Below are 26,110 nucleotides of genomic sequence, written 5' to 3'. Positions count from 1 at the left end.
GCAGTATCACTACGGAAGTAGATTGCCCCATCTTCCTTCTGAGGAGTGGCTGGTGGGTTTGAACCGCCAGCCTTCTGGTTAGCAGTCAAGTGTGTCAGCCACTATGCTACCAGAGCTCCCGAGTGAAGTTAAGTCAGTCACAAAAGGACAAATAGTATATGACTGCACTTTCTAAGAAGACAAGAATAGATATATATGCAGAGAACAACGTGCACTGGTAGTTACCAGGGATTTGTGGGGAGCAAGGGGGAGAAGCATTCTCGAGCTAGTTATTATTTTTGGTGATCAGACACTTGTTATTTTTGGTGATGTGAAAAGTAGCATTGAATGTAGGTGAAGTGTACACAGCCTGACCAAGGTAAATGGTGTCCTTAAGAAGTGCACAAGAGAAAAGTATATTTTTGGTAAAGGATATGACAAATATAATTGTGCAACAACAACAACAAAATATCTATGTGGTTACACAAAAATGTACAAAGGCATATATGTGTATGTGTAAGCATATGTGGATACATATATGTGCACAGTGTATCAACAACAGGCATACATTCATATAGGTATGTGTGCACATGCATGGATATCCATATATAAAATAAACCTCAAATGAGACACAGTTACAGATACTCCTTAGACATAACCAAACACCTTGTGAGATTTGTTTTCTGGATTTGAAGGCCCACAATCATAGTTTTGTGAGACAACTTAGTTAAGGGGCATAATACTGTTCATAAAATTTATGTTCTACATCCCAATGTGGCAAATAGTAGCATAGTGGCTAAGGCACTTGACTGTTAACCAGAAGGCTGGTGGTTCAAACCCACCAGCCACTCCTCGGAAGGGAGATGGGGCGATCTACTTCCGTAGTGATACTGCCTCGGAAACCCAAGGTGGGGTCGCTATGAGTCGGGTCTGACTCGACGGCACATAACAACAACAACATACAGGGGGCAGTGTACCCAACACCATGTACAGGGTTGGCAGACAATGGTTCTACAAGTGTATTTGCATGTTCTGTAAGAATTCTCAGGGGTATAGTAGAGCTGACAAGTCACAGCCAGCTACCCAGAGGGAGCAAGTAGTTGAACCTGTGGGCCTGGGACCATAGCTGCAAGGGACATCAAGCTCAATTGGCATAACATAATACACAAAACACTGTTACACCCCCACTTTGGTGAGTAGCGACTGAGATCGTAAAAGCTTGCAAGCAGCCATCTAGATGCAACGATGGGTCGCTCCTCGTCCAGAGCAAAGAAGAATGAAGAAAACCAAAGATTCATGGAAACAATTAGCCCAAGTGACTTGTACACCATGTGATCCTCAGCCTATATAACTATGAGACCAGAAGAACTAGGTGGTGCCCAGCTACCACTGTCAACCACTTGGAGGGGGATCTACGTAGGAGAGCCTGGATAGAGAGGGAGAACAATGTGGAACAAAACTCAAAATCATTTGGAGAAAAAAAAAGGGGGTGGGGGTGGGAGGACCAGGTTTGCTGGTCCAATAGAGCCTGGTGGAACCACTGAGACTATGGCACCTAGCTTCCCTTCAGGTCTGGAATTGAACCCACACTGTGATTTCCAAACAAACAAAAGACAGGCAGGCATATGAGTTGAGCATTTACCCAAGGTAGATACACTACTTGGAGAGTATAATCATGGGAGAAAGAAGGGGCTTTTATGCACAGGGAGACAGCTCAGGGGGCAGGAGTGCATGGAGAGATGGACACAAAGAAGAGGTAACTATCGTGAGGAAGTGGGAGGGGAACTGTTGTACTGGGGTAAATTGTAGTCAACGTCATGAGACACAGTGTATATGAACTGCTATACGGAAAGTGAATTTCCTCTGTAAACTTTCACCCAAATTACAATTTAAAAAAAAAAAGAAAAAGAAAAAGCTTGTAAGCAGTCATCTAACATACAATTATTGGTCTCTACTCATTGGGAAAAAAGAAAAAAAAGGAAATAAAAAATTCAGAGAAGAAAGTAGCCTACAGCCCTAATAAGCCACACACCATAGCCTCATCTTCCTTGAGACCAGAAGCCCTAAACAGTGCATGGTTACCACTACAAACTATTCTTAAAATTTATAGTCTCTAATAATTGTGGGCAATGAACAATAAAATAGATGATTCAGATAATTAGCTGACAAATTTCACTAATCATTAATCTATTTAACTACCTAACTCAGTACCCTTCTCACTGCTATCTACAAATTTTTAGTCATACAATTTAGATATTATTAACCTTAAGACAATATATTAAACTAATTAATGTTAAATAATCTGTTAAAAGACTTATAAGTAAAAGCTTTTACTACTGGTTAAAAAAACATTAAAAAACATAAAACTATCACCTACTGTATTACCTATGCACATTTTAAGTACTATTTCTTTTTTCATCAGAAAATAAGGAGCTATATCCTGGTGAGCAGGTTAGGCTGCCATCCCTGTTCCACTGGAATGGATTAGATGTTTTCCTTATCTTTCATTTTACTGACCAATAATAGTCATTAGTAAAAAACTGTATTTGTACCAACAGTAAATATTTTACAATTATTACAGTTTGGATTATAAATATTCCAAGTTCCTTCTACTTGGGAAAACATACCTCAAAAGAAAGGTATTAATACTGTGAACTTTAGCTTTAAAGTGGGGGTCCACAAACTTTTTCTGTAAGAGCCAGATAGTAAACATTTTAGGCTTTGTGGGCCACATGGTCAATGTCAATAGTAGTGAGAGAAATGCAAATTAAAAACCAAAAGGATACTTTTTTTTTGCCCCTCACCATTGGCAAAGATCTTAAAGACTGGTAATATCCACTTGCTGATGAGCTTGTGCAGAAATAGTCTCTAAATTACCACAATTATTTACAAAATTACCGTGGCAATATTTATTAAAAATGCAAACGTGTATATTCCAGGGATGCACATACAGCCAAGGGAATAACTAAAACACACCAGAGTTGGTGCTATAAGTTAGAGGAATGCATGCATGAAATGTGCAGCTTTTAAATGTGTAGCTATTAAAAATACTGTGGTTGATCTGGATGCTCTGATCTTGAAAGACTCTATAATGGTTTAAAGATAACATAATTACTGTTTATTCATAGATGTATGTACCCAAAAAACCAAATCTATTGCCATTGACTTGATTCCAACTCACAGTGACCCTACAGCACAGAGCAGAATTGCCCCATAGGGTTTACAAGGCTAAAAATCTTTACAGAAGCAGACTGTCTCATCTGTCTCCCAAGGAAGAGCTGGTGAGTTCACCCTGCCAATCTTTTGGTTAGCAGGCTAATGCTTTAACAATGTAATACAATTACATATTCCCATAAGCTGGAGATTATCTGTAAACAACGGCCCATCTGTATTTCTTTGTTTACCATCCTATAGCCCCCAACTTAATTTTATTTCCCCAATAGTGTTGCTCATAACCTACACACAAATATCTTTTTTTTCTTCTCTTCTCTCAGAAGTCTGTTCCTTTGGCTGTGCCAACACCTAGGCAAAAGGGACCATGCTAATTATACCTGCCTAAGTTTACAGACCTAGACCTTGATATAACAGCTTTTTACCTGGGAGCTTATTAGAAATGCAGACTTTTAGGGTCCATGCCTTATAGGAGTGTGCCTTAAACTAGCTTCTAGCTTCCATTCTATAATTTCTACAGTTTTCTGTTTTAAGTAAAAATGTGAGTTAATCTTAGAAATTAATTATTAACAGAATCTGTTATTTAATAGAATATTTTCAAATTTAATATTAAATGTACCAATACAGGATTCAAAATGGAGTCTAGTCAGTACTCACCATGCTAATTCCCTCCAGCATCTTAGTGCCTGAAAAACTAGGTACAGCAGTTTGAATTAGGGATTCTAGTGCTCTGAACAGCTCACTGGGTCAGAGTGCATCAGACTCAGGAGTAGGATTAGAAAGTAGAAAGGGACAGGGGCAAAAAAATAACAAGAACAGCAGATCTACCATGATGAAAGCCGACTAGCAGGTGAGAAAGGCCATCTGAGACCTCACTGGGTTAAGGAAGAAGACACACACACATCAGCATACCAGCGAGCACCCCAAGGATCTACCTTTAGCACCTGCTTTTATCAGTAACTTAGGTTGGCTGGGTTCAAACAGGCACTTCTAGCACCGCTGAAACCCGTGGAGAGAGTCCACTGGTGCTGCAAGAGGGTGGACCCAGGGAGGAGCCCCCACAGCGGATCACTAAATGGGCTAGGACCAGCTTTTTGGCACTGAGGGGCCTGCACTTGACTTTGTCAGTATTCTCAGGACCAGTGGGTATGAGCAGACTTTTTCCCTGACTCCAGTGCCACTGAAATCTGAGTAGAGAGATCTCTGGTGCCGCAAGTGGGTGATCCCAGAGAGGAACTCCCATGGCGGATTGTGGTGTGGGCCCGCACTGCAAGTGGGCAGGCCCAGAGAGGAACTCCTGTCGCGGATCACAGAGCTGGGCAGTTGTCTTGGGTTGGCTTTTTGGCATCGAGGGGCTGTGGGAGCGGGGTTTCTGCGTGTGTCTGAGCCTGGAGGGAAGTGGCAACCCCCTCACAACTGAAGTCTTTGCTGAACTTGATCTGCGAATAACAGTACAACGTCATCATTGCCAGCCTGCTCAAAGCCCCAGAAACCACCCCTAGCAATGTGGAGCTTTCCTTCTTTCTCTCTTCCGCTCTCACCTTCTCCGCCAATACCCTCACTCATCCCACAGAAGAAATCACATTCAGCTACCATAATACCTCTGTCTTTATGATAGAGACCTATATCCACATTCCACATAGCGATTACATCATTACAAAGAAAACGGCAGAGCAACCCAGCATACCTGAATTAATAACCAAAAAAATAAAATACACCAGCATGTACCTTTTCAAAATATTAAATCATAAAACCAAGACAAAACAAATCAACACGTAACCAACAGTTAAAGACAACCTCAAAATGTCTAGGAAACAACAGGAAACCTCAAATCAAACAAAAAAACAGGACAAGGCATTAGAAGCAAAACCACAAACAAAGGTCTCATTAAACATGGAGGAAGAGAAGGCAATAGAATTATCTGCGAAGGAATTTAGAAGATACGTTTATAGAGCTTTACAAGAGCCTAAGGAAACCCCAAAAAGAAGCAAGGAGAACACAGACAATTCCTTGGAAGAACTCAGGAAAATCATTCAAGAACAAAAGAATAAGATTAATGCACAATCAGAACTCATACAAAAGCAGCAGTTAGAAATCCAGAAGATGAATACCGAAATTACAAAATTACACAACACAGTAGAAGCACAAAAGAGCAGGATAGAACTAGCTGAAGAACACATATCCCAACTAGAAGACAAATCCCTGGACACCAGCCTGTATGAAGAAAAATCAGAACAAAGACTTAAGACAAATGAAGAGAACCTAAGAGTTATACAGGACAACCTGAAAAGGAACAACATACGACTCATTGGAATTCCAGAACAAGAAGAAGCAAAAAAAAAACCACTGAGAAAATTGTGGAAGACCTACTAACAGAAAACTTCTCCCTTATCATGAAGGAAGAAAAGATATTTATTTGTCCAAGAAATTCACAGAACCCCACATAAGACAGATCCCAAGAGAAAAACACTGAGGCATATCATAGTCAAACTCTCCAAAACCAAAGACAAAGAAAAAATTTTGAGAGCTGCCAGGGACAAAAGTAATATTACTTATAATAATCAAAAAGTTAGGCTGAGCTCCTATTACTCAGCAGAAACCATGCAGGCAAGAAGGCAATGGGACAGCATATATAATATACTGAAGGAAAAGAACTTCCAACCAAGAATCCTATATCCAGCCATTATCCACCAAATATGAGGGCAAAATCAAGGCATTCCCAGACAAACAGAAAGTAAGGGATTTTGTGAATAACAGACCAATCCTACAAGAAATGCTCAAGGAAGTCCTTCCAACAGAGAACCTATATCAGAGATCAACAAAATCAGGATATGTGGCATCAACACTAAAACCATATCAGAAATAGAAAATCAAAATTAGACCATAAAACAATATACACTAAAAACCAAGGAAGTCAAACAGCACACAACAACAGCAACTAATCTATTAGAAGGAATAAAATTTCTAGGTACAAACTTTCAAATGGAGAGGAAGGCAGGACAATGTCTTCACAGCATGCACTGTTCTAAAAAGGTAGAGACAAGAGTGTACTCCAAGGTAACCACAGACAAAATTAACAATCCCCCTAAGCAAATCCAGAAGGAAGGAAAACATATGGGTTTAATAAGCACAAAACCAACAATAAAGAAGAAAAGGAATAAAGCATTTGGTAACAAATCAAACTCAGCACAGAAAAGTATATGGACCAAGGAAACAAACAACACAACAAAAAAACACAATAGAATGACAGCAATCAATTCATATCTATGACTAATTACACTAAATGTGAATGGACTAAATGCACCTATCAAAAGAAAAAGAGTGGAAGATTACATAAGAAAAGAAGACCCATCGATATGCTGCCTACAAGAGACTCACCTTAGACACAAAGGTAAGAACAAATTAAGAGTTAAGGGATGGAAAAAAATATACCAAACCAATGGTAACCAAAAAAGGGCAGGAGTGGAAATATTAATTTCTGATAAAACAGACATCAAGGTAAAAAACATCCTAAGAAACAAAGAAGGACATTATATGATGCTGAAAGGGTCAACTGACAAAAAGACTTTACGAAAATAAATATTTATGCACCAATGAAAGTGCTCCAAAATATGTGAAGCAAATACTTACTGAATGAAAAGGAACAACAGACAACTCTAGAATAGTGGAAGGAGACTTTAACACACCATTCTCAAAGAGAGACAGGTCAACTAGAAAAAACTTAACAAAGATAAAAAAGAACTCAACAATACAATCAACCAACTTGACCTCATAGATATATATAGAGAGCATTCCACCTAACAAAAGAACAATTCATATTCTTTTCCAGTGCACATGGATCCTTCTCCAGAATAGACCATATGTTAGGACATAAAACAAGCCTCAATAAATTTAAAAACACTGAAATATTACAAAGCATCTTCTTGGACCACAATGCCATAAAACTAGAAATTAATAATAGGAAGAGAAAGGAAAACGCATCAAACACATGGAAGCTGAACAACTCTCTACTTAAAAACTACTGGGCTACAGAACAGATAAAAATTGAAACAAAAAAAATTCCGAGAAACAAATGAGAATGAAGACACATCATACCAAAACCTATGGGACACAGCAAAAGCAGTACTCAGAGGACAGTTTATAGCAATAAATGCATACATCAAAAAAGAGGAAAGAAACAAAATCAACACTCTAACTCATCAACTCCAACAACTAGAAATAGAACAACAAAAGAATCCTACGGTTTCTAGAAGTAAGGAAATAATAAAGATCAGAGCAGAAATAAATGAAACAGAAAACAAAAAAGAAAATCAACAAAACAAAAAGCTAGTTCTTCAAAAAGATTAACAAAATTGATAAACTATTAGCAGATCTAACAAAAGAAAAGAAAGAGAAGATCCAAATCACAAGAATTGTAAACAAAAAGGGTGTCATCACAACAAAACCAACTGAAATAAAAAAGATACTGACAGAATATTATGAAATACTCAAATCCAAAAGATTTGAAAACCTAGAAGAGATGGACAAGTTTCTAGAATCACAAGACCTACCTAAACTATTCCACTCAGAGATAGAATTCTCGAACAGATCTATAACAAAAGAAGAAATTAAACAGGTCATAAAAAAAAACTTCCCACAAAGAGAAGTCCTGGCCCTGGTGATTCACTGGAGAATTTTACCAAATATTCAGAGAAGCGTTGACACCTATGCTACTCAAGATATTCCAGAACATAGAAAAAGACAGAATACTCCCAAACTCATTTTATGAAGCAAGTGTAACACTAATATCAAAACCAGGGAAAGACACCACTAAAAAGGAAAACTACAGACCAATATCCCTCATGAACACAGATGCAAAAATCTTTAACAAAATCCTGGCCAACAGAATCCAACAACATATCAAAAAATTAATATACCCTGACCAAAAGGGATTCATACCAGGTTTACAAGGATGGTTCAACATCAGAAAAACCATGAATGTAATCCACCATATAAAGAAAACAAAAGAAAAAAAAAACATGATTATATCAATTGATGCAGAAAAAGCATTTGATGAAATCCAACATCCATTCCTGTTCAGAACACTCAGCAAAATAGGGATAGAAGGGAAATTCCTCAACATAATAAAGGGCATATATGCAAAGCCAACGACCAACATTATTATGTTCTCCTTATGAACCAGAACCAGAGAGGCATGCTGTCTATCAACATTTCCATTTAACATTGTTTTGGAAGTCCTGGCCAGGCCAATAAAGCAAGAAAGAGAAATAAAAGGTATACAAATTGGCAAGGAAGAACTAAAACTATCTCTGTTTGTGGATGATATGATCCAAGGGACTCAATAAAAAAACTACGGGAACTAATAGAGATGTTCAGCAAAGTGTTAGGATACAAGGTCAACATACAAAAATCAGTTGGATTCCTCTACACCAACAAAGAGTCCTCTGATAAAGAAATAAGGGAAACAATACCATTTACAATAGCTACTAAAGAGATAAAATATCTAAGAATAAACCTTACCAGAGACATAAAAGACCTATATACAAGGAAAACTATAAAACACTGCTACAAGAGACAACAGGACACTACATAAATGGAAGAACCTACCTTGTTCATGAATAGATAGACAGAATATTGTAAAAATGTCAATACTACCTAAAGCAATCTACACATTTAATGCAATCCCGATCCAGATTCCAACAAATTTTTTTAAGGACATGGAAAAACCAATTAGTAACTTCATACGGAAAGGAAAGAGATCTCAGATAAGCAGAACACTTCTGAAAAAGAACAAATGGGAGGTCTCACACTCCTGGATCTTAAGAACTACTATACAGCCACTGTAGTCAAAACAGCATGGTATTGGTACAATGATAGACAGATAGACCAATGGAACAGATTCCAAAGTCCAGATACAGACCCACCCATCTATGGACAACTGATTTTTGACAAAGGTCCAAAACCCATTAAATGGGGGAAGAGCAGCCTCTTTAACAAATGGTGCTGGCAAAACTGGATATCCACCTGCAGAAAAATGAAACAACACCCATACCTCATCCCATACACAAAAACAAACTCAAGCTGGATCAAAGACTAACTATAAAATTCATCAAAGATAAAATAGGGGCAAATCTAGGAGCCCTAATTTATGGCATAAATAGACTATCAACCATAACCCAGAATGTGCAGGAGACAGAAGAGAAGCTAGATGACTGGGACCTTTTAAAAATTAAATTCTTATGCGCACTGAAAGACTTCTTCAAAAGAGTAAGAGAACCTACAGATTGGGAGAAAATATTTTCCTATGACATATCTGATAAAGGACTTATCTCCAAAATCTACAGAAAACTTCAACACCTCAACACCAAAAAGACAAATAACCCAATTCACAAATGGGCAAAAGACTTGAACAGACACTTCACCAAAGAAGATATACAGGAGGCCAACAAACACATGAAAAATTGCTTGTGATCATTAGTCATTAGAGAGATGCAAATCAAAACAACAATGAGATATCATCTCACCCCAGAAATAATAGCAAAGTTCAACAGGTCAGAAAATAACAAATGCTGGCGAGGCTGCAGAGAGATCAGAATTCTTGTGCACTGCTGGTGAGATTGTAAAATGGTACAACCATTGTGGCAAATGGTATGGCGTTTCCTTAAAAAACTGAAAACAGGAATACCATTTGACCCAGCAATTCCATTACTAGGAATATATCCTAAAGAGGTGAGAGAGAGTGCACGAACAGACATATGTACAGCTATGTTCATCGCAGCACAATTCACTATAGCAATGAGATGTAAACAACCTAAATGCCCATCAGCAGATGAGTGGATAACCGAATTATGGTATATGCACACAATGGAATACTATGCTACATTAAAGAACAATGAGGGATATGCGAATCATCTCACAACGTGGATGAACCTGGAGGACATCATGCTGAGTGAAGTAAGTCAATTGCAGAAAGACAAGTACTGTATGAGACCATTACTGTAAAAAGACAAGGGTTTGCTTGCAAAAGGGAACTCACTTTGTAGGTTACCAGGATGGGGAGGGATAAGGAGGGAAGGGGAGGGATTAATTTCGGGCTAGTTGGAGCCCACACACTGACATGGATTGTTGTTGTTGTTATGTGCCGTCGAGTCGGACCCGACTCATAGCGACCCCTCCTTGGGTTTCCGAGGCAGTATTACTATGGAAGTAGATTGCCCCATCTTCCTTCCGAGGAGTGGCTGGTGGGTTTGAACCGCCAGCCTTCTGGTTAGCAGTCAAGTGCCTTAGGCATTACTACCAGAGTAAGGGGAGGGATATATGGAAAGAGTCTGTGACTACTAAGATAACGCTAGGAAATGGGAGGACACCGAATTGTGCACATAAGAGATAGATGACAGATGCTGATACCAACCAATGTGTCCATAATATGGCATTATCATTAACACCAAACACCTGGCTACAGATAAACACATAAACACCTGAGATGATCAGAGGGGACTCAATGAACAGGAGTATACTCTAGACCAAACATAGATTCAGCGGAGGCTAATCTTGCACAGACACCAGTGATACAAAATACCTGCAGTCCTAACAGAAACAATAGAAGACAGACACAGAGTAATCCCTCACAGACACCCAGACACTATGGGAGAGAGATCCAACAGATCTACTGTCTCAGGACCATAGTACCAGGGGACACCAGACTCAATTGGCATAACAAAATACATAAAAGCCTTGTTCCACATCCTACATTGGTGAGTAGCGACTGGGGTCTTAAAAGCTTTCAAGCGGCCATCTAAGACACTCCTAGCATGGGAAGTGAAGAAGGTGCAAAAAAAACAAGGGCATTTGGAAGCAATCAGCCCTAGGACACAATGGTCCTCAAGGCCAGAACTAGACAGTGCCTGGCTACCAATGCCAGCCACTCAGGAAAGGGTCAAATCTGGAGATCCTGGATAGAGTGGGAGGGAAAATGTGGAACAAAATCTAAAAACTCAGTAATGACCAGAATTACTGATCAGATGGAGTCTGATGAGATTCCCCCAACACTATGGCCCTGGAATACATTCTGCACCTGGAATAAAACACTCCCAGGGGCTGGCTCTCAGCCCAATAGTTAACAAGATGTACGTGTAGACCACTCAACCCAGGATGATGTACCCACATGGTATATGGTAATACATCCCTTAGAACAATAGATCACAGGGCACCAAAGGGGCAACATTCACATTGAGGAAATGCAGGACAAACAGGAGTGTATAAATATGAGGGGCACAGGGGGGTGGGGGAGTTACTGGGCAGGGAGGGGAGGAGACTGGGTTAGGGTTGGGCATGGTAAATGGGGAGTGAAACTAAATGTACACATAATGTTGAATGTAAAACAAACTTTCAAAATAATAAATAAATAAATAAATGCACCAATACAATATTAAGTATAAGAAACAAAAAAAACGACGTAGCATTTCATCGTGAGTTTAAGTATTAGTTTTAGAAATCATATTTTATCCTTCGTTCCTAAATTGCACTTATGAAATGGAATAACCAGAACAGAAATGTCCACACACTGCAAAGAATATAACCAATGTCACTGAACAACCTATGCAGAAATTACTGAATGGAAACCTAAACTGCTGTGTAAAACTCCAATGAAAACATAATTATTATTTTTTCAAAAAATGCATTTATAAGGTTGGCTCCTTTTCCATGATCTTTAAATGTATATGCTTGACTTTAAAATTCTAAAACATCTTAATAAATAAAAGAAGTATTTCCAAAGATTTTACAACACATTCTAACAGCAAACTGGAATATAACAGAATCATTACTCACACTTGGAACAGTTGAAGATTTTTTTCTTTCTGGCCCTACAAGAGGGCTTGTAGTCATCTCACTTTTTGATCCAACTGTTGTGCTGCCAAGTTTACGAGCCACATCTTTGTCCCATTCCTCTTTCTGTTCACTTTCCACACTGTTAGCCTGTGGCCTTTTGGTATATGACACAGCAGGAGGAATGGATGGGCCCGCTGTAATAAAAAAAAATAGCACAATTAGCTGAAAAACAGCTGATGTATTTTCTTCTCATGAACAATCACTCTATTAAAAATATCTTTATTTGCATATTTTGCTCTCTGTACTAAGTGTACACTGTTTGATTATTAAAATTAAGTCAGTTCCTGTAAACAGTGTTTACATTCATAGTTCAACAATATAAATCTGGGATAGCTAGGATGAGGCACAAATACACATGCACATAGCAATGGGAATCTACAGTGCTTAAAAAATTCAAGTTTGGGAAGAACTAGTCCATTATTCACGTATTTGAATGTGTCCCCACCATGATCACTGAAACGCCGTTGCTTCTGATTTGCTGATATGCTCCGCTGGACCTTCAGGTGAGCAGGGGACTGAAGAGTGCTGTTGTTTAAGTCGCTACTGGGCCGTGACCGCTGACATATGTTCCCACTGGATAAAGATTCACCTCCTTCAAACTGTAAGACAGACCACCAGGATTTAAAAACAAAACAAAACAAAAATTATTTATATAAACAACATGCACTCTTGATTTTCTTGTCTATTTAAAGCTATACAAGTAAAAATCAAAACTAAAAAGTTACATAGTTTTGGATACAAACTTCAAGTTGGCAAGCAGGAATGGAGGGAACTGGATATTGCATTCTTCCATGTTATCTTGTACATATGGCACTGGATGCTTAGTCAAAATATCAAATGATAGCTACTAATTATTGAATGATTATTATATACTAGGCACCAGGCTAAGTTCTTTACATATGTTACTTTGCTAAATCATATTAAAAACCTCTAGTATATTAACAAGCACTTTATAGATGGAAAACTGAGGTTAAGGAATGGTGGCACATTGGGGTTCACTCTCAGGTATGGGATAAAATCTAAAATTTTAAACTTCTAATGACATATACTCGTTTTTTTCAGACCATTTATGAAACAAACTTTGGTTTATTGGCTCTGATTAGGAAACTACATTAACTTAGAATTAAGTGTGATAGAATGGGGGCTGATACATCATTCCTCTCATATATGATCCAAAAGTAGTTTGTTGCCAGCAAACTTTTGACAGAAACATTAGCATCCATTAAATTCAAATGGAAAATTTAAATTCATGAACTCACTGCCACAGAGTCAATTCAATTCATAGTGATCCTACAGCACAGAGAAGTGCTCCCTACGGTTTCTAAGGCTGTAATCTTTATGGAAGAAAGTGCCATACCTTCTCCCCATGGAGCAGCTGGTGGGGTCAAACTGCTGACCTTTTGGTTAACAGCTGAGAGTTTAACCAATAGAGCTCCTTAGAAATTCATACACAATTGATACTAAAGCTATATGGCAGAGGAATGTTGATAATAAGGTTTTCCTCAGTCAATTTTTTCAGAAGTGGATAGCCCCGTTCTTCTTCCCAGTCTGTCTTAGTCTGGGAGCTCCACTGAAACCTGTCCACTATGGGTGACACTGCTGGTATTTGAAACACCAGTGGCATAGGCCCAGCAGCACAGAAAGATGCATACCACCACAGTACAACAAACTGAGAGACGACTGGTGGTCCTCTGGTACACAGGATCACTATGAGTCGGAATTGACTCGATGGTACTTATTAACAACAACCTAATCTAATGTTGACAACAGTAATAGCGAACCCAGAGCACACAGTAATGTGCCAAGTATTGTTCTAAAGAGTTTATAAGTATTCATTCATTTAATCCTCTCAAAGATAATTGTGCCAGGTCAGAATTATTATTATCCTCATTTTTTAGATATGGAAATTGAGGTACAGCCAAGTTACATAAATGCTGAAGTGGCGTAGTTAGTGGCTGCACCAAGGTGGGGTAGAGGGTTCAAACCAAGTCAACCAGGTTCTAAAGTTCAGGCTCCTAACTATATTATAAAGAACACTATGAGGGTCACTATAAGTTGGCACCAACTCAACAGCACCTAACAACAACAACATAAGGCCTCACTAGTTTATATTTAATACAATTCAAATTTCATTATTGTACATGCATGGGCTGGACTATATCCTTGTAAAATTAGTGTTTCCTTTAGAAATAACCATGTGTACTATTTCCCACTTCTTAAAATTCTCTTGAATTGGCTTCTCTGACATCATTTCTCGGGCAATTAGTGTCTCCATTGAAGATTCCTCCCTGTACTATCATACTGGTACCTTCCTCATGGGAGCACTAAGAAGGTTAAATGAATCAATACATGTAAAGTCCTTAGACCAGTTCCTGCCACATTATAATGTGCTCTGTGATGTTGTTGTTGTTGTTATGTGCTGTTGAGTTGGCCCCGACTCATAGCGACCCCTCCTTGGGTTTCCGAGGCAGTTATCACTACGGAAGTAGGATTGCCCAACCTTCCTTCCGAGGAGTGGCTGGTGGGTTTCAACCGCCAGCCTTCTGGTTAACAGTCAAGTGCCTTAGCCACTATGCTACCAGAGCTCCTGCTCTGTGATGGCGGCTGCCAAATCTTAATTCTATTCAAATCTCTATCTTTTACATCTTTTTTGTATCTTTCAAACCTAGATCTTTATATCCAAAGGTCTACAGGACAGCTTTATCCAACAGGAACCTCACATTCAATCATCCCAAACTGAATGTGCCATGTTCCCACTGAAATCTACTCCTTTCCTATCTTGGCAAATGCCCCTTACACAACCAATCACTGACATTAGAAAATGGATGGTCTCTTATCTCTCATTTCTAGGATGTCACCAGGTACTATTCAACCTGTCACCTGTCATTCAGGCCTACCCTTCCCTTGACCATGGTTTGTTGTACGTGATCCCTTACTCAGCTCTCATAGTACCCTGTGCAATCCCCTCATCAGACCATGTATCAAACTGCACCATATAGTTGGGTGCCTTTCTCCCTTCCAGACTGAGGGCTCCTTGAAGGCAGAGATTTTCTCATTTTCTTCTCATAGTCCTTAGCCTCATTTCTAGTACACAGTAAAACCAAACCAGTTGCCACTGGTAAGATTATGATTCATGACATGCCCATGTGTGTTTATGATGCAGCGAATTACTTAGCATGGCTCTCTTAGCCAGTTTTTGTGACTCCCACCAGATTACTGGGTAGAACTAAAGAAATGTAAGGTGTTTGTGGCCCACCAAGGGGACTGGATCACTTGTTAGTAATGTAAATAAGGTACATGGCACCCTTGTGAGGGTGGGACTACGGAAATAAGCTGTATGAAACCCTAACTGGGAACTGGTTAGCTCTGTCATTCTACTAAGCTTGACATGAGCCCTCCTAGACACAGAAGGGGGGAATCTCACTGCCACCATGAGAGAAGAGCTGGAAGTGGAGTGAAGCGCATCCTTGGACCCAAGATCTCTGTGCTGCACCTCCCTGGCAGAGAAATGACTGGCAGAGACAAATGATAGAGACAATGGAGGCAGTGGAACCAAGAGGCATGAGACAGAGCAGTGGTCTTGCCAGCCTATGGAGCAAGAAAGCTGAGTGCTCTCCCACAGGAGGTTTGCTGGGGGAGTGGGGTGCACGTAGATGCACCTATAGGTAGAGCTGAAAGAGCCTTGTAACACCTGCCAGAGCAGGTCAAAGGCCAAGGGTCAAAAAGGTGTGCCTGTGGGCATACCAAAGAGGAGACTGTCCTGATGGTTATATCCTAAGCATTCCTAAACCTAAATTCTAACTTGTTAGCTCCCTATTAAATTCCATAATCCTAAGTACTGTCTGTGAATTTGGTGGGGTCACTGCAATGTATTACTGAACCCAGCAGAGAAGTAGTGAGTGCATTGGGAGGGTTGGTTTATCAGAATTGGTAAAAAGGTTGGAGGGGGGCAGCATGTCTTGTCTTTAAATAATCAGCCTTGGGCTGCTATTGGTGATTCCCTTACCCATCATGAAGTTAGAGGAGGTCAGAGGAGGATGCTGCCTCCACAACCTTCTTGCAGTGTCAGAGTAAAATACGCTCCATAGGGTTTCCCGTAGTGAAGTTTTTGGAAGTAGGTCACTAGGGCTTTTGTTCGAGGTGCATCTGGGTGGACTCAAACCTCCAACTTTTAGGTTAGCAGATAAGTATGTTAACCATTTGCACCGCCCAGAAACTCAAATGTCAGCTCAATGTACTGCTTCACTAATAATTACTATTTAATTATAAATAATGTCAGCCTAGCCTATAAAATATCTCCATAGATATCTAATCGACAACTAACTGTCAATGGCTCTGGGCTCTGTTCTTGAACCCAATATATTTGCTTCCCCAGACGGTCATCTGCTATAATGGTTCAAACACTGTATATAGTTATTTCCAAAATCCTTGTAATAGATCCTCATTATAGGACCTTGGAGTCCTGGGCTATGCAAACACTTAACACCTGGCTGCTAACTGAAACGCTGGCTGTTTTGAGTCCACCCAGGGGCGCCTCAGGAGAAAGGCCTGGAGATCTGCTTCTCAAATATCAGCCACTGAAAATCCTGCGCAGCACAGTTCTTTTCCGACACATGGGGTTGTCACAAGTCAGAATCGATTCGATGACAACTGGTTTATTACAGATCCTTAGCACAGATTTCTCTTAGCCTCAAGAATTCCAAGTCAGATTATCTATACCACCTGATACTCTATAAGGTAAAATACTACCAAATAACGTCTTCCTGGGTTCCTACCTTTATTAATCGTTTTAGACAAACATTTTATTGTAAATACTGCCTTATTTCAGTCACTGTCTTTTCTGTGCACACAGAGTAACTATATTTACCTTTGGCAGGCTGTTTCATTTGGATGCACAGGCTGTGTACTACATAACTCCTCAGGACACATTCTCCAAGACTAGAACGTGAATGGCAACCCGTACAGCTATGCAAGGCAACAGGTCTTTCATAATAAAATAAATGTGATTATCAGTAATTTAAATATCTTGTGATATAATCTCTTTTGGTACCCCAAAAATTAAATCAATTCATAATTTAGCATCTTGATTTTTGAATTCCAATAAAAAAGAATGTTAAGGCTTTTATGTTATTCTTAATACTACAAAGACAGAATATATTTGTTAACATTGTATCTTATACTTAGCTGTCACTCAGTGCAATAAGAAATTTACATTAATTTAAAAAGAAGAAAAACTTACTTCAGGTGGTTTTCTACCTAGAAGAATATAAGTAGCCATAACTTCATCATATTTTTGATTTATTAAGGCATCATTTATCTCATCTCTTGCAAAACCCATGGTAACCATGATGTCTAGAAATAAAACAAACAAATACAACACAAATTCTTCTGAAAATAGGTTTTATTTCAGTAAACAAGGCAACAAAAATGGGCATATATGTCAACATTAGCTATGAAAACGAAATCCTGAGAATACAATTTTAATTATTAAAAACTTCTAGATTATTAACATACAGGTACTGCACAGTCACAGATACTGTATGTTCACAACTTTTCATGCAGAGATTATCTGCATCATGTATTCATTACTCATGGAACTATTCCATTTTCATTGCCTGGCACGTTCCTGAGCTGACTTCTTTGTCTAGTCATATATGTTTATCTGTGACACACGCAAAATCTCTCTCACAACGCACCTTCAACTACTCATGGAATGGCTTTTCTCCTCTATTAATTTCTGCTTTTGATCTGCAGGCAAGTTGATTCTTCTTTGAAAGGCTTAAATTCCACAGTTTTTCTTCTGACCAGGTTTATAACACCCTAAAAGGCCCCTCCTCTCCCACTCTGCCCTCAAACTAGACAAGAACACAGAGTTGTGAGTTTCTTTTGGTTTGGGGAAGGGGTAGACAAATGCGAAGGAACTGGAAGCAGAGAACTGGCTGGACAGGGGCAACTGCAGAACGAGCTGGGCTGGGAAGATGGACCCTGTTCTCTTAAGAGGGTGGAAATCGAAAGGGAAGGACCAAGTGTTCCTCACTTTTAACTTGGTGCTTCTAAATTTTTGATTAAAATAAATGTTCCTTTGCTGGTGTCTGTTATCAGTTGTCTCCCCCTGTGAGGGATCACTGAGAGGAAAGTAGACGGTCTCTCCACAGTGTTCTATTTTTCATATCATTGTTGACAACAACTGAATTAGACAGTTATATACATGAGAACAAATTTTAAAAAGAATTTTGAATGTTTAATGCATACTCAGGAAAAAATGGCAATGCAAGTATCTTTCAAATAAAACTCATTTCCTATTTATAGTTCTAAACGCTATTTTGATAGACTAAAGGACTGTTACTTGTAGCCAAGGAACAGTAGCACTCATAATGTTTAAATACTTACCTATTCTTTTTGTGTCATTGAAATCTGGTTCAGGCTCAGTATATGGCTTTAGTTCTTCTTCTTCATGACCAACATTCATCCATCGATCTTTCATTATTTGCTAGGAAATAAACTCTACATTATGTTTGGTCAATCAGAACATTCAACCACTTATTTTAGCTCTAGTTGAGGGAACGTGAAATTTTTTGGCTCACTCAACAAGAAATCATGTAATATTTTCAAACTGAAGTTACTGTTTTCAGTTTGAGTAGAAGGCCAATAAGAGATGCTGTACACACTTAGGGATCTTACGACAACTCCTATTATTATTCCATACACTCACCAAATAAAAGCCTCATTTTTAAAAAAAATCATCATTTATTGAAATATTAGGAAATGAGAACATGGGAAATGGAAATCAGGACTAGTCTGTTAGTAAAGTGGCTCAGAGAATATTGGGGGAGGTTGTGAAAATTTAAGCTAGGGCTAGGAGAGGTAGGATTCAAGGTGAAAACAGGGTGATATGAATTTATCAGAGACAGATTCAAGCTGAGGCTGTAGAACAGTCAGTTCTGAGGATGCTAAAAGGCAATCTAGTAGGGAACTTTAATACACTCATGGTCAGAAAATCAGAGAACTGGGAGCCAGGGGATCTTAGGATGTAAGGATAAAATTATGTTTATGATAGAGAATCTGAACTTTTAATGTTTAAACAGAAACATGTTTGAATAATTCTGTATTAATTTAGGAAGACGGCTAACTTTCTTTAAATTATGGAATTCTAGGTTTTCCTTTTAAATACATGCTAGGTGCTGATATTATCAGTTCTCTTTCTCCAGATTCTATGTATTTCTCCATCCTGAAACTTAATTCTCCAATATTCTACTAATTAGAAAAACAGTTTTCCATGTATAGATCTTTATGAGGCCCCTCATTTCCAATATTTACTCAATGTCATTTACTAAAAGACAAGAACTCCAGAGTAGATCTCTAAAAAGGTAGGATCTATAAGAACACTGCTATTGTGGCCGGGAAGATTTTTCCAAATGTATTAATCATGTGATGCATATTTTTGTTATATGCTTACAAATATGATTATACATGTATTTAGTTCTTAAAAAGATTGCAAATAACTTTGTATCTTACAAGCTTTAAGCAAATGTGATTTAATAAGTACATTATCTAACTAATTTAAATTCAAGGAGATTCCATAAAAAGAAAATATAACAATATTAAGAAAATATAACCATTAAGTCCTTAGTAATTACTCACCAATGTGGGAAAAGTGTTGGGGAGGATGAAGAAAAGAAAAAGAAAAAGCTGCTATATGATTTCCCCAAAATATTAAGGTCTTTCCTATCCCTCATCTCACCCCCATCAAAGATATGTTTGGCAGAAGCTTAGGCCAGTACAGAGTCCAGTATTTGCAGCAGTAAAATCTTACTGGCTAGCAAAATTTCCTATGATAGAAGGTGAATACATAAAAATCATCAGAAAATATAATTAACTTTAGGGACAGCTAAGCAGTACAAGTCATGCTCTAATCCAGCCGACCTCCTCCCTGATACACTTCCTTATTCTCTTCTAAGAATTTCTGGATGCACAAATATAGTGACTTAGGCTAATACTGAGGTAGTAGCTCAGCTAATGTTCAACAAAAAATAAAAGCCTTTAAACATATATAAAATAACTCCATCCCACATACATCCCATATACAAACAAAGGAATTCAATTCCCTTTTTATTACTACCTATAAACATTAATTTAAAACAAGAGCTTTGGATGTTTGTTGTATTTTGGTTAACAAGATTGAGCAAAGAAGAAAAACAACAAATGTAAAATTAATACAAACCCAAGACCAGATTGATTTTGCTTCTTCAAATTAACCTAAATGGAGTGTGTAGTAATGCTTACGAATTTAAGGTTACAATGTTATGAGTTTGAAAATGATGATGACTGGAACAAGATTTGTATGTAGTGGAAACCTAAGTAAGTGAAAGGTTAGATTTAAGAAGAGTAACCAAGGGTTGACTAAGCAAAGAGGAACAGGGAGGGAGGCAAGGAACATGAGCAGAGGGAGCAGGAATATTAGGGTATGCTTGGGGACCCTGTAGTTTTTAGTTGGACTGGAGAACACGGTGTAAGACAGCCAGAGGAGCAAGAGGAAGCTGGAAAACTACTAGGGACCAATCACGACATTTCTTCATATCATACTAATTCATCTTGTAGCGTAGTGCCTAAGGCACTTGACTGCTAATCAGGAGGCTGGCGGTTCAAACCCACTAGCCACTCCTCAAAAGGAAGATGGGGCAGTCTACTTCCGTAGTGATACTGCCTCGGAAACCCAAGGAGGGGTCGCTATGAGTCGGGTCCAACTCGACGGCACATAACAACAACAGCAATTCATCTTTGAAGGCTGTGATTATGAAAAATATCTCTGGATAGCGTGTGAAGAGTAGATTGGAGGAGCTCAAGATTGAAGGCAGATAAATCCAGAGGCTTTCGCTGGAATCTGAGAGGTAATGATTGAATTGAATTAAAGCAGTGATAGTGACAATGGGAAAAGACATTTTCAACATGTGGCAGTTGAAAATGAATACAATTTGTTGACTGGATATGGGAGGAGGTGAAAAGAGGGCAGAGACTGGAAAAGCCCAGGCTTCTAGTTTCAACAACTGAATAGAGGTTGGTACCATTCACCAAGATACCAAAATCACAAAGAGAAGTAAGACTGGATAGGGAAAGACAGAGCTCAGTTTTTGATAAGTTGAGTTTGAAGTACTACAGGATATCTAAATAGGCATGCTCAGTAAACCCTTTGATACCTTATTCTGAAGGTTAGGAGAAATCTGGGCTAGGGATTGAGATATGGTTACCAGCAGCCTATATCAATGAGGACAGAAGATATGAGAGTGGGTGGGACTCTCTAGGAAGAATGAATGGAGTGAGAATAGGAGAGGTCCCAGGTTAGAGCCTCAAAGAATGCCAGCTTTGAAGGGTTAGAAAGAAAAGTAACCCAAAAAGGAAGTAACACAGAAAAACCTAGACTGTACAACATGGAAGACAAGGTAAGAGTTTTTCAAAGGGGAGGAAGTGGTTTCCTGTCAAATATTGCCAAACACCTAAAAATTTTACCCATTGGCTTAGCAATAAAGATGAAATGACTTTACTGAGGACAGCTGCAGTGGAGTGGTGGGGACGGGAGCCAGAAGTTAAGTGTGCAGAGAAATAAGAAGGCGAAGAATTGGTAACTTAGTAGAGATGATTGTCAAGGTATTTGGCTGGAAAGGGAGGAGTGAGAAGGCAGTATTGGAAGGACTGTAGGGTTGAAGAATGCTTTTTTTTTTTTCTTCAATAAAAGATATTTAAGTATGTATAAAGCTGAGGGAAAGGAATCAGTAGAGAGGAGAGATTAACAGTACAGAAGAGAGAAAGCTTTAATAAAGGGGTGAGGAGGTACTGAGGTGGGTATGCACTGGAATGAATGGGTAAGTTTCCTGAACAGAAAAGATGCCTGTGGACTGCAAAAAGGGGAAGTGAGAAGAGAGGGGTACAGTCCACAGAAAATCTGGTCCACTAGTGCTATTAACTTTCATGGTATCTTGATATCTGCTTACAAGGCAACTTGTCATTACATAATTATTTTGTGTTTACTTGTTGATCACCCATCTCCACTAATACATCACAGACACTAATTAAGAAGAATCCATGTCTGATTTATTCGATATTACAAATCCAGCAACTAAAAGTACCTAACCCACAGATGCTCAATACATATTTGTAGACAGGATAAGTAAAACCTTGAGTCTGAATCACTCATCTGTCCTTCCTCTGTTCCCAGGGAACTGTTTATATCCTACTGCTACTGTTATCTCACACTACTTTTTGTAACAGCTAGTTGTGTCTAGGCCTATCTTCTTCACTATATTTAAAATCCTTGAGACAAGGACTATGCCTTGCACTATCTCTCAGCACAACTGCTTGTTGTTTTTGAACACAGCAGAGTTTTAGGAGAAGGCTGCTATAGGAGGCCTGAGTAAGATAAAATGCAAAGAAGAGACTAGCATCAAGAAGATACCTTTAGAAAGCTGTTAAAGTATGCAGAAGATACAGAACAGGGGACTGGACTAAGCTAAAATGGAAGAAAGAAAACCTTTAGAGATATAATCTGCAGTACCTGACAACAAAATTTATTGTGAGAGAAAGGATAGACCCCAAGAGGGTGCTGAGGATTTTAACTCAGGTAGCTGGCAGAATAGGGTTGCTAAAAGCTAAAAAAATACAGGAGTAACAGCAGATTTGATAGATGAAAAGATGAGCAAAAATAAACCAAATTTTCTCATGTTCCTCAAATTGTGTTTATCTGAGGGTCATTCTCTATCTATTCTGCATCTATTTGTGTCAAGATAAAATGTGCGTGTGTATGTGTGTGTAGCAAACCCTTGTTGTTGTTGTTGTTATGTGCCGTCAAGTCAGACCCGACTCATAGCGACCACTCCTTGGGCTTCCAAGGCAATATCACTACGGAAGTAGATTGCCCCATCTTCCTTCCGAGCAGTGGCTGGTGGGTTTGAACCGCCAGCTTCTGGTTATCAGTTAAATGTCTTAGGCACTATGCTACCAGAACTCCCAGCAAACCCTTAAGAGGTCAATTATTTGAGGAAAGAAGAGGTACTCATAAAGCCTACAAATAATTGAATACACTATAAAATTAACCATCCAAAATTATGCCATTGACAACGAATGTTAGCAAAGTCCAAAAACAACCTGTGGTGTGGGCTGAAGTTTTCAGGGAAGAAATCATAAGGAAATAGGATTTGAATTGACTTTTGATATGTAAGTACTATTTGGATAGTGGAAAAACCAATGTAGATAGATGTGAAGAGAGTATAGTGGAGAAGGTCTCTTCTTTGAAATGGAACATAGACAACATGCAATTAAAGAAAAGAAGATAAGGTTGGTATCTTCATATGATGAATTAAAACTCGATCTGACAGGCAATACCAAAACCCAAACTCACTGCCATCAAGCCGATTCTGACTCATACTGACGCCCTTCAGGTTTCTGAGGTGGTAAATCTTTATGGAAGTAGTCTGCCTACTCTTCCTTCCATGGAGTGGCTGGTGGGTTTGAACAGTTTGGTTAGCAGTCAAATGTCTTAGGCATTATGCCACCAGAGCTCCTTCTGATAAGCAATGAAGAACTATTATATTTTATTAAACAAGAAAGATAAACAGTATTTTAGATATAGCACTAGGAAAGAAAGAATATGAAGATGTATAGAAGGATAGTCCTTTACTAGGCCTTGCACAAATTAGATGAGTCAGGGAAAGTGCAGAAAGGCCGTGATGAAGGAATGCCACTGGCATTACTGAGGATGAACACAGTTTTGGTTCCCTTTCTTATTACCACTGTCATTAAGAACCAGAGATCCTTTACTTTAAACTTACATCTATCAACCACCAAGAAGGATTTACTTTGTAAAGTTTATTTCATAACAACAGCTGAATTTCAAAACAGAATAAAAATAATGTGAAGAAAATTTTCCTTCTCAGAATGGAAGGTAAAGGTGGAAAAGAATCCTTACCACTAGAAAAATAATATACTTTACATATTTAGTCTATTTAAAAATAGACTTTAGGATAGCCAGATGCAAAGAAATGTTCTTAAATAGTTTCAATCTTTCTCAAGTATACCATATGCTCCTGAAACTGTACCTAGAAATTTCTCATTTTAAAAAAAACTATTATTATTATATTTTGCTGTAATGACATATGTGGGAGTTCTGGCAGTGTAGTGCCTAAGGCATGTGACTGCTAACCAGAAGGCTGGCAGTTCAAACCCACTAGCCACTCCTCGGAAGGAAGGTTGGGCAATCTACTTCCGTAGTGATACCGCCTTGGAAACCCAAGAAGTGGTCGCTATGAGTTGAATCCAACTCCATGGCAGTGAGTTTGGTTTGGTTTCAATGACATTTGTATTGGGAAGATGTAAACAAGATTTTTCAGATTATCTTAGCAGCAAGTGAAAAAGAGGGTGATAAAAATCTAAGTACTTCTGGAGGGAACACAGATGAGAGAAAGAGGGAATTAAGTGAAAACTTTGCTTTAGGCTCAAATTTTACATTATTCTGAAAGATAATATGAACTATTACAGCTAAGGAACAGAGAAACAAAAGAAACATACCCAGAGAAGCAGAAAAGTCTTCCAATTTCTTAAAAATAAAAAACAATCTAGACACAACAACATTCCAATAAATACAAATGAAAACCAGTGTATAATATAAAACACATTAATTTTTAAAATATGTATAAGATGTCCCCTCCCATTATTAGTGTAATCAGGAAGAGCTGACAGACATTTATACATAACCAAAAAACCAAATCCACTGCCATTGAGTCAATTCTGACTCATAGCAACCTCCACTACATTCTAAGGCTGTAAATCTTTATGAAAAATCTACTTTATGAAAGTAGACTGCCTCATCTTCCTCCACCAGAGCTCCTTTGCATTCATATATACACCCCAAAAAATATTATATAAATATTATATAACTGTGTATTTAAACCTAAAAACAAGAATAAGTAAAGCAAATAAACTGTTAGACTAATTTCACGAATTTTATTTTCATGAGGAAAGATTAATAAGACATTTACCTTATAAGACTTCAAGAAATACATACGAACATAAAATGCATAGTCACATACGAGAAGCAACAGGAAGGCATATAGTTTAAATCTAGGGTGTGACAAAAGAAGAAGCTGACACATAAGATTCTCTTAATCAATTTTTAACGTTACTAAATATATAGAAGAATATATAGAAGACTAGTGGTTATTCTAATTAGTATTAGTATTTCAAATACCAGTAGGGTCATTCATGGTACACAGGTTTGAGTAGAGCTTCCAGATGAGGACAGACTAGGAAGAAGGACCTGGTGATCTAGGACCTGGCAATCTACTTCTGTGAAAACTGACCATGGAAAATCTTAGGAATAGCAGTGGAACATTGATATAATGCTGGAAGATGAGCCCTTCAGGTGGAAAGGCACTCAAAACACAACTGGTGGAGAGCTGCCTCCTTAAAGTGCAATTGATTTCAATGACGTCGATGGAGTAAAGATTTCAGGACCTTCATTTACTGATGTGGCATGACTCAAAATTAGAAGAAGAAGCTGCAAACATCTATTAATAATTGGAATATAGAACATACAAAGTATGAATTTAGGAAAACTGAAAGTTGTCAAAAATGAAATGGAACACTTGAAGATAGATATCCTATACATCATATGGTCTACTATGCCAAGAATGACAAACTGAAGAGGAATGGGATCATATTTATTGTCAAAAAGAACATTTCAAATAACAAAATGTCAGTAATAGGACAATATTCATATGCTTCCAAGGAAAACCATTTGATAGGACTATTATTCAAATGTACACACCAACAACTAATGCCAAAGATGAAGAAATTAAAGATTTGTAGCAACTTCTGCAGCTTGAAATTGACCAAACATGTAATCTAGATGCATTGGTAATTACTGGTGATTACAATGTTTAATCATAAGTACTGAAACAAGGCGGGCTTGTGCTTACTCACTGACCTGCACTGAACACTTTCCCTTGTTACCCTCCCGAGAGGGACCGGGTCTCCGGGAGCAAGGTAAGCACGGGCGTAGCACAGAGTAGCAGGCCGGGAGAGC

The 26,110-nt window shown here is 38.4% G+C and overlaps 1 protein-coding gene across 1 annotated transcript in view; it reads right to left on the bottom strand.

Annotated features, from left to right (window-relative positions):
- Positions 1-26,110, bottom strand: part of MARK1 (microtubule affinity regulating kinase 1) — a 123,454-nt gene that overhangs the window by 18,972 nt on the left and 78,372 nt on the right. The window contains exons 10-13 of the mRNA XM_042780421.1: positions 18,430-18,529; positions 17,279-17,391; positions 12,485-12,638; positions 11,980-12,173 (exon numbers count right to left, since the gene is read on the bottom strand). Of these exons, the coding sequence (XP_042636355.1) occupies positions 11,980-12,173; positions 12,485-12,638; positions 17,279-17,391; positions 18,430-18,529 (561 nt within the window). The remainder of the gene's footprint in view (positions 1-11,979; positions 12,174-12,484; positions 12,639-17,278; positions 17,392-18,429; positions 18,530-26,110) is intronic.

This window comes from Orycteropus afer, unplaced genomic scaffold, assembly GCF_000298275.1.
Source record: "Orycteropus afer afer isolate SDZICR_OR568_19922 unplaced genomic scaffold, OryAfe1.0 scaffold00039, whole genome shotgun sequence".
In the NCBI taxonomy this organism is placed as follows: Eukaryota; Metazoa; Chordata; class Mammalia; order Tubulidentata; family Orycteropodidae; genus Orycteropus; species Orycteropus afer.
Note: the sequence above shows the minus strand (reverse complement) of the source record. Positions and strands in the feature narration are given on the sequence as shown.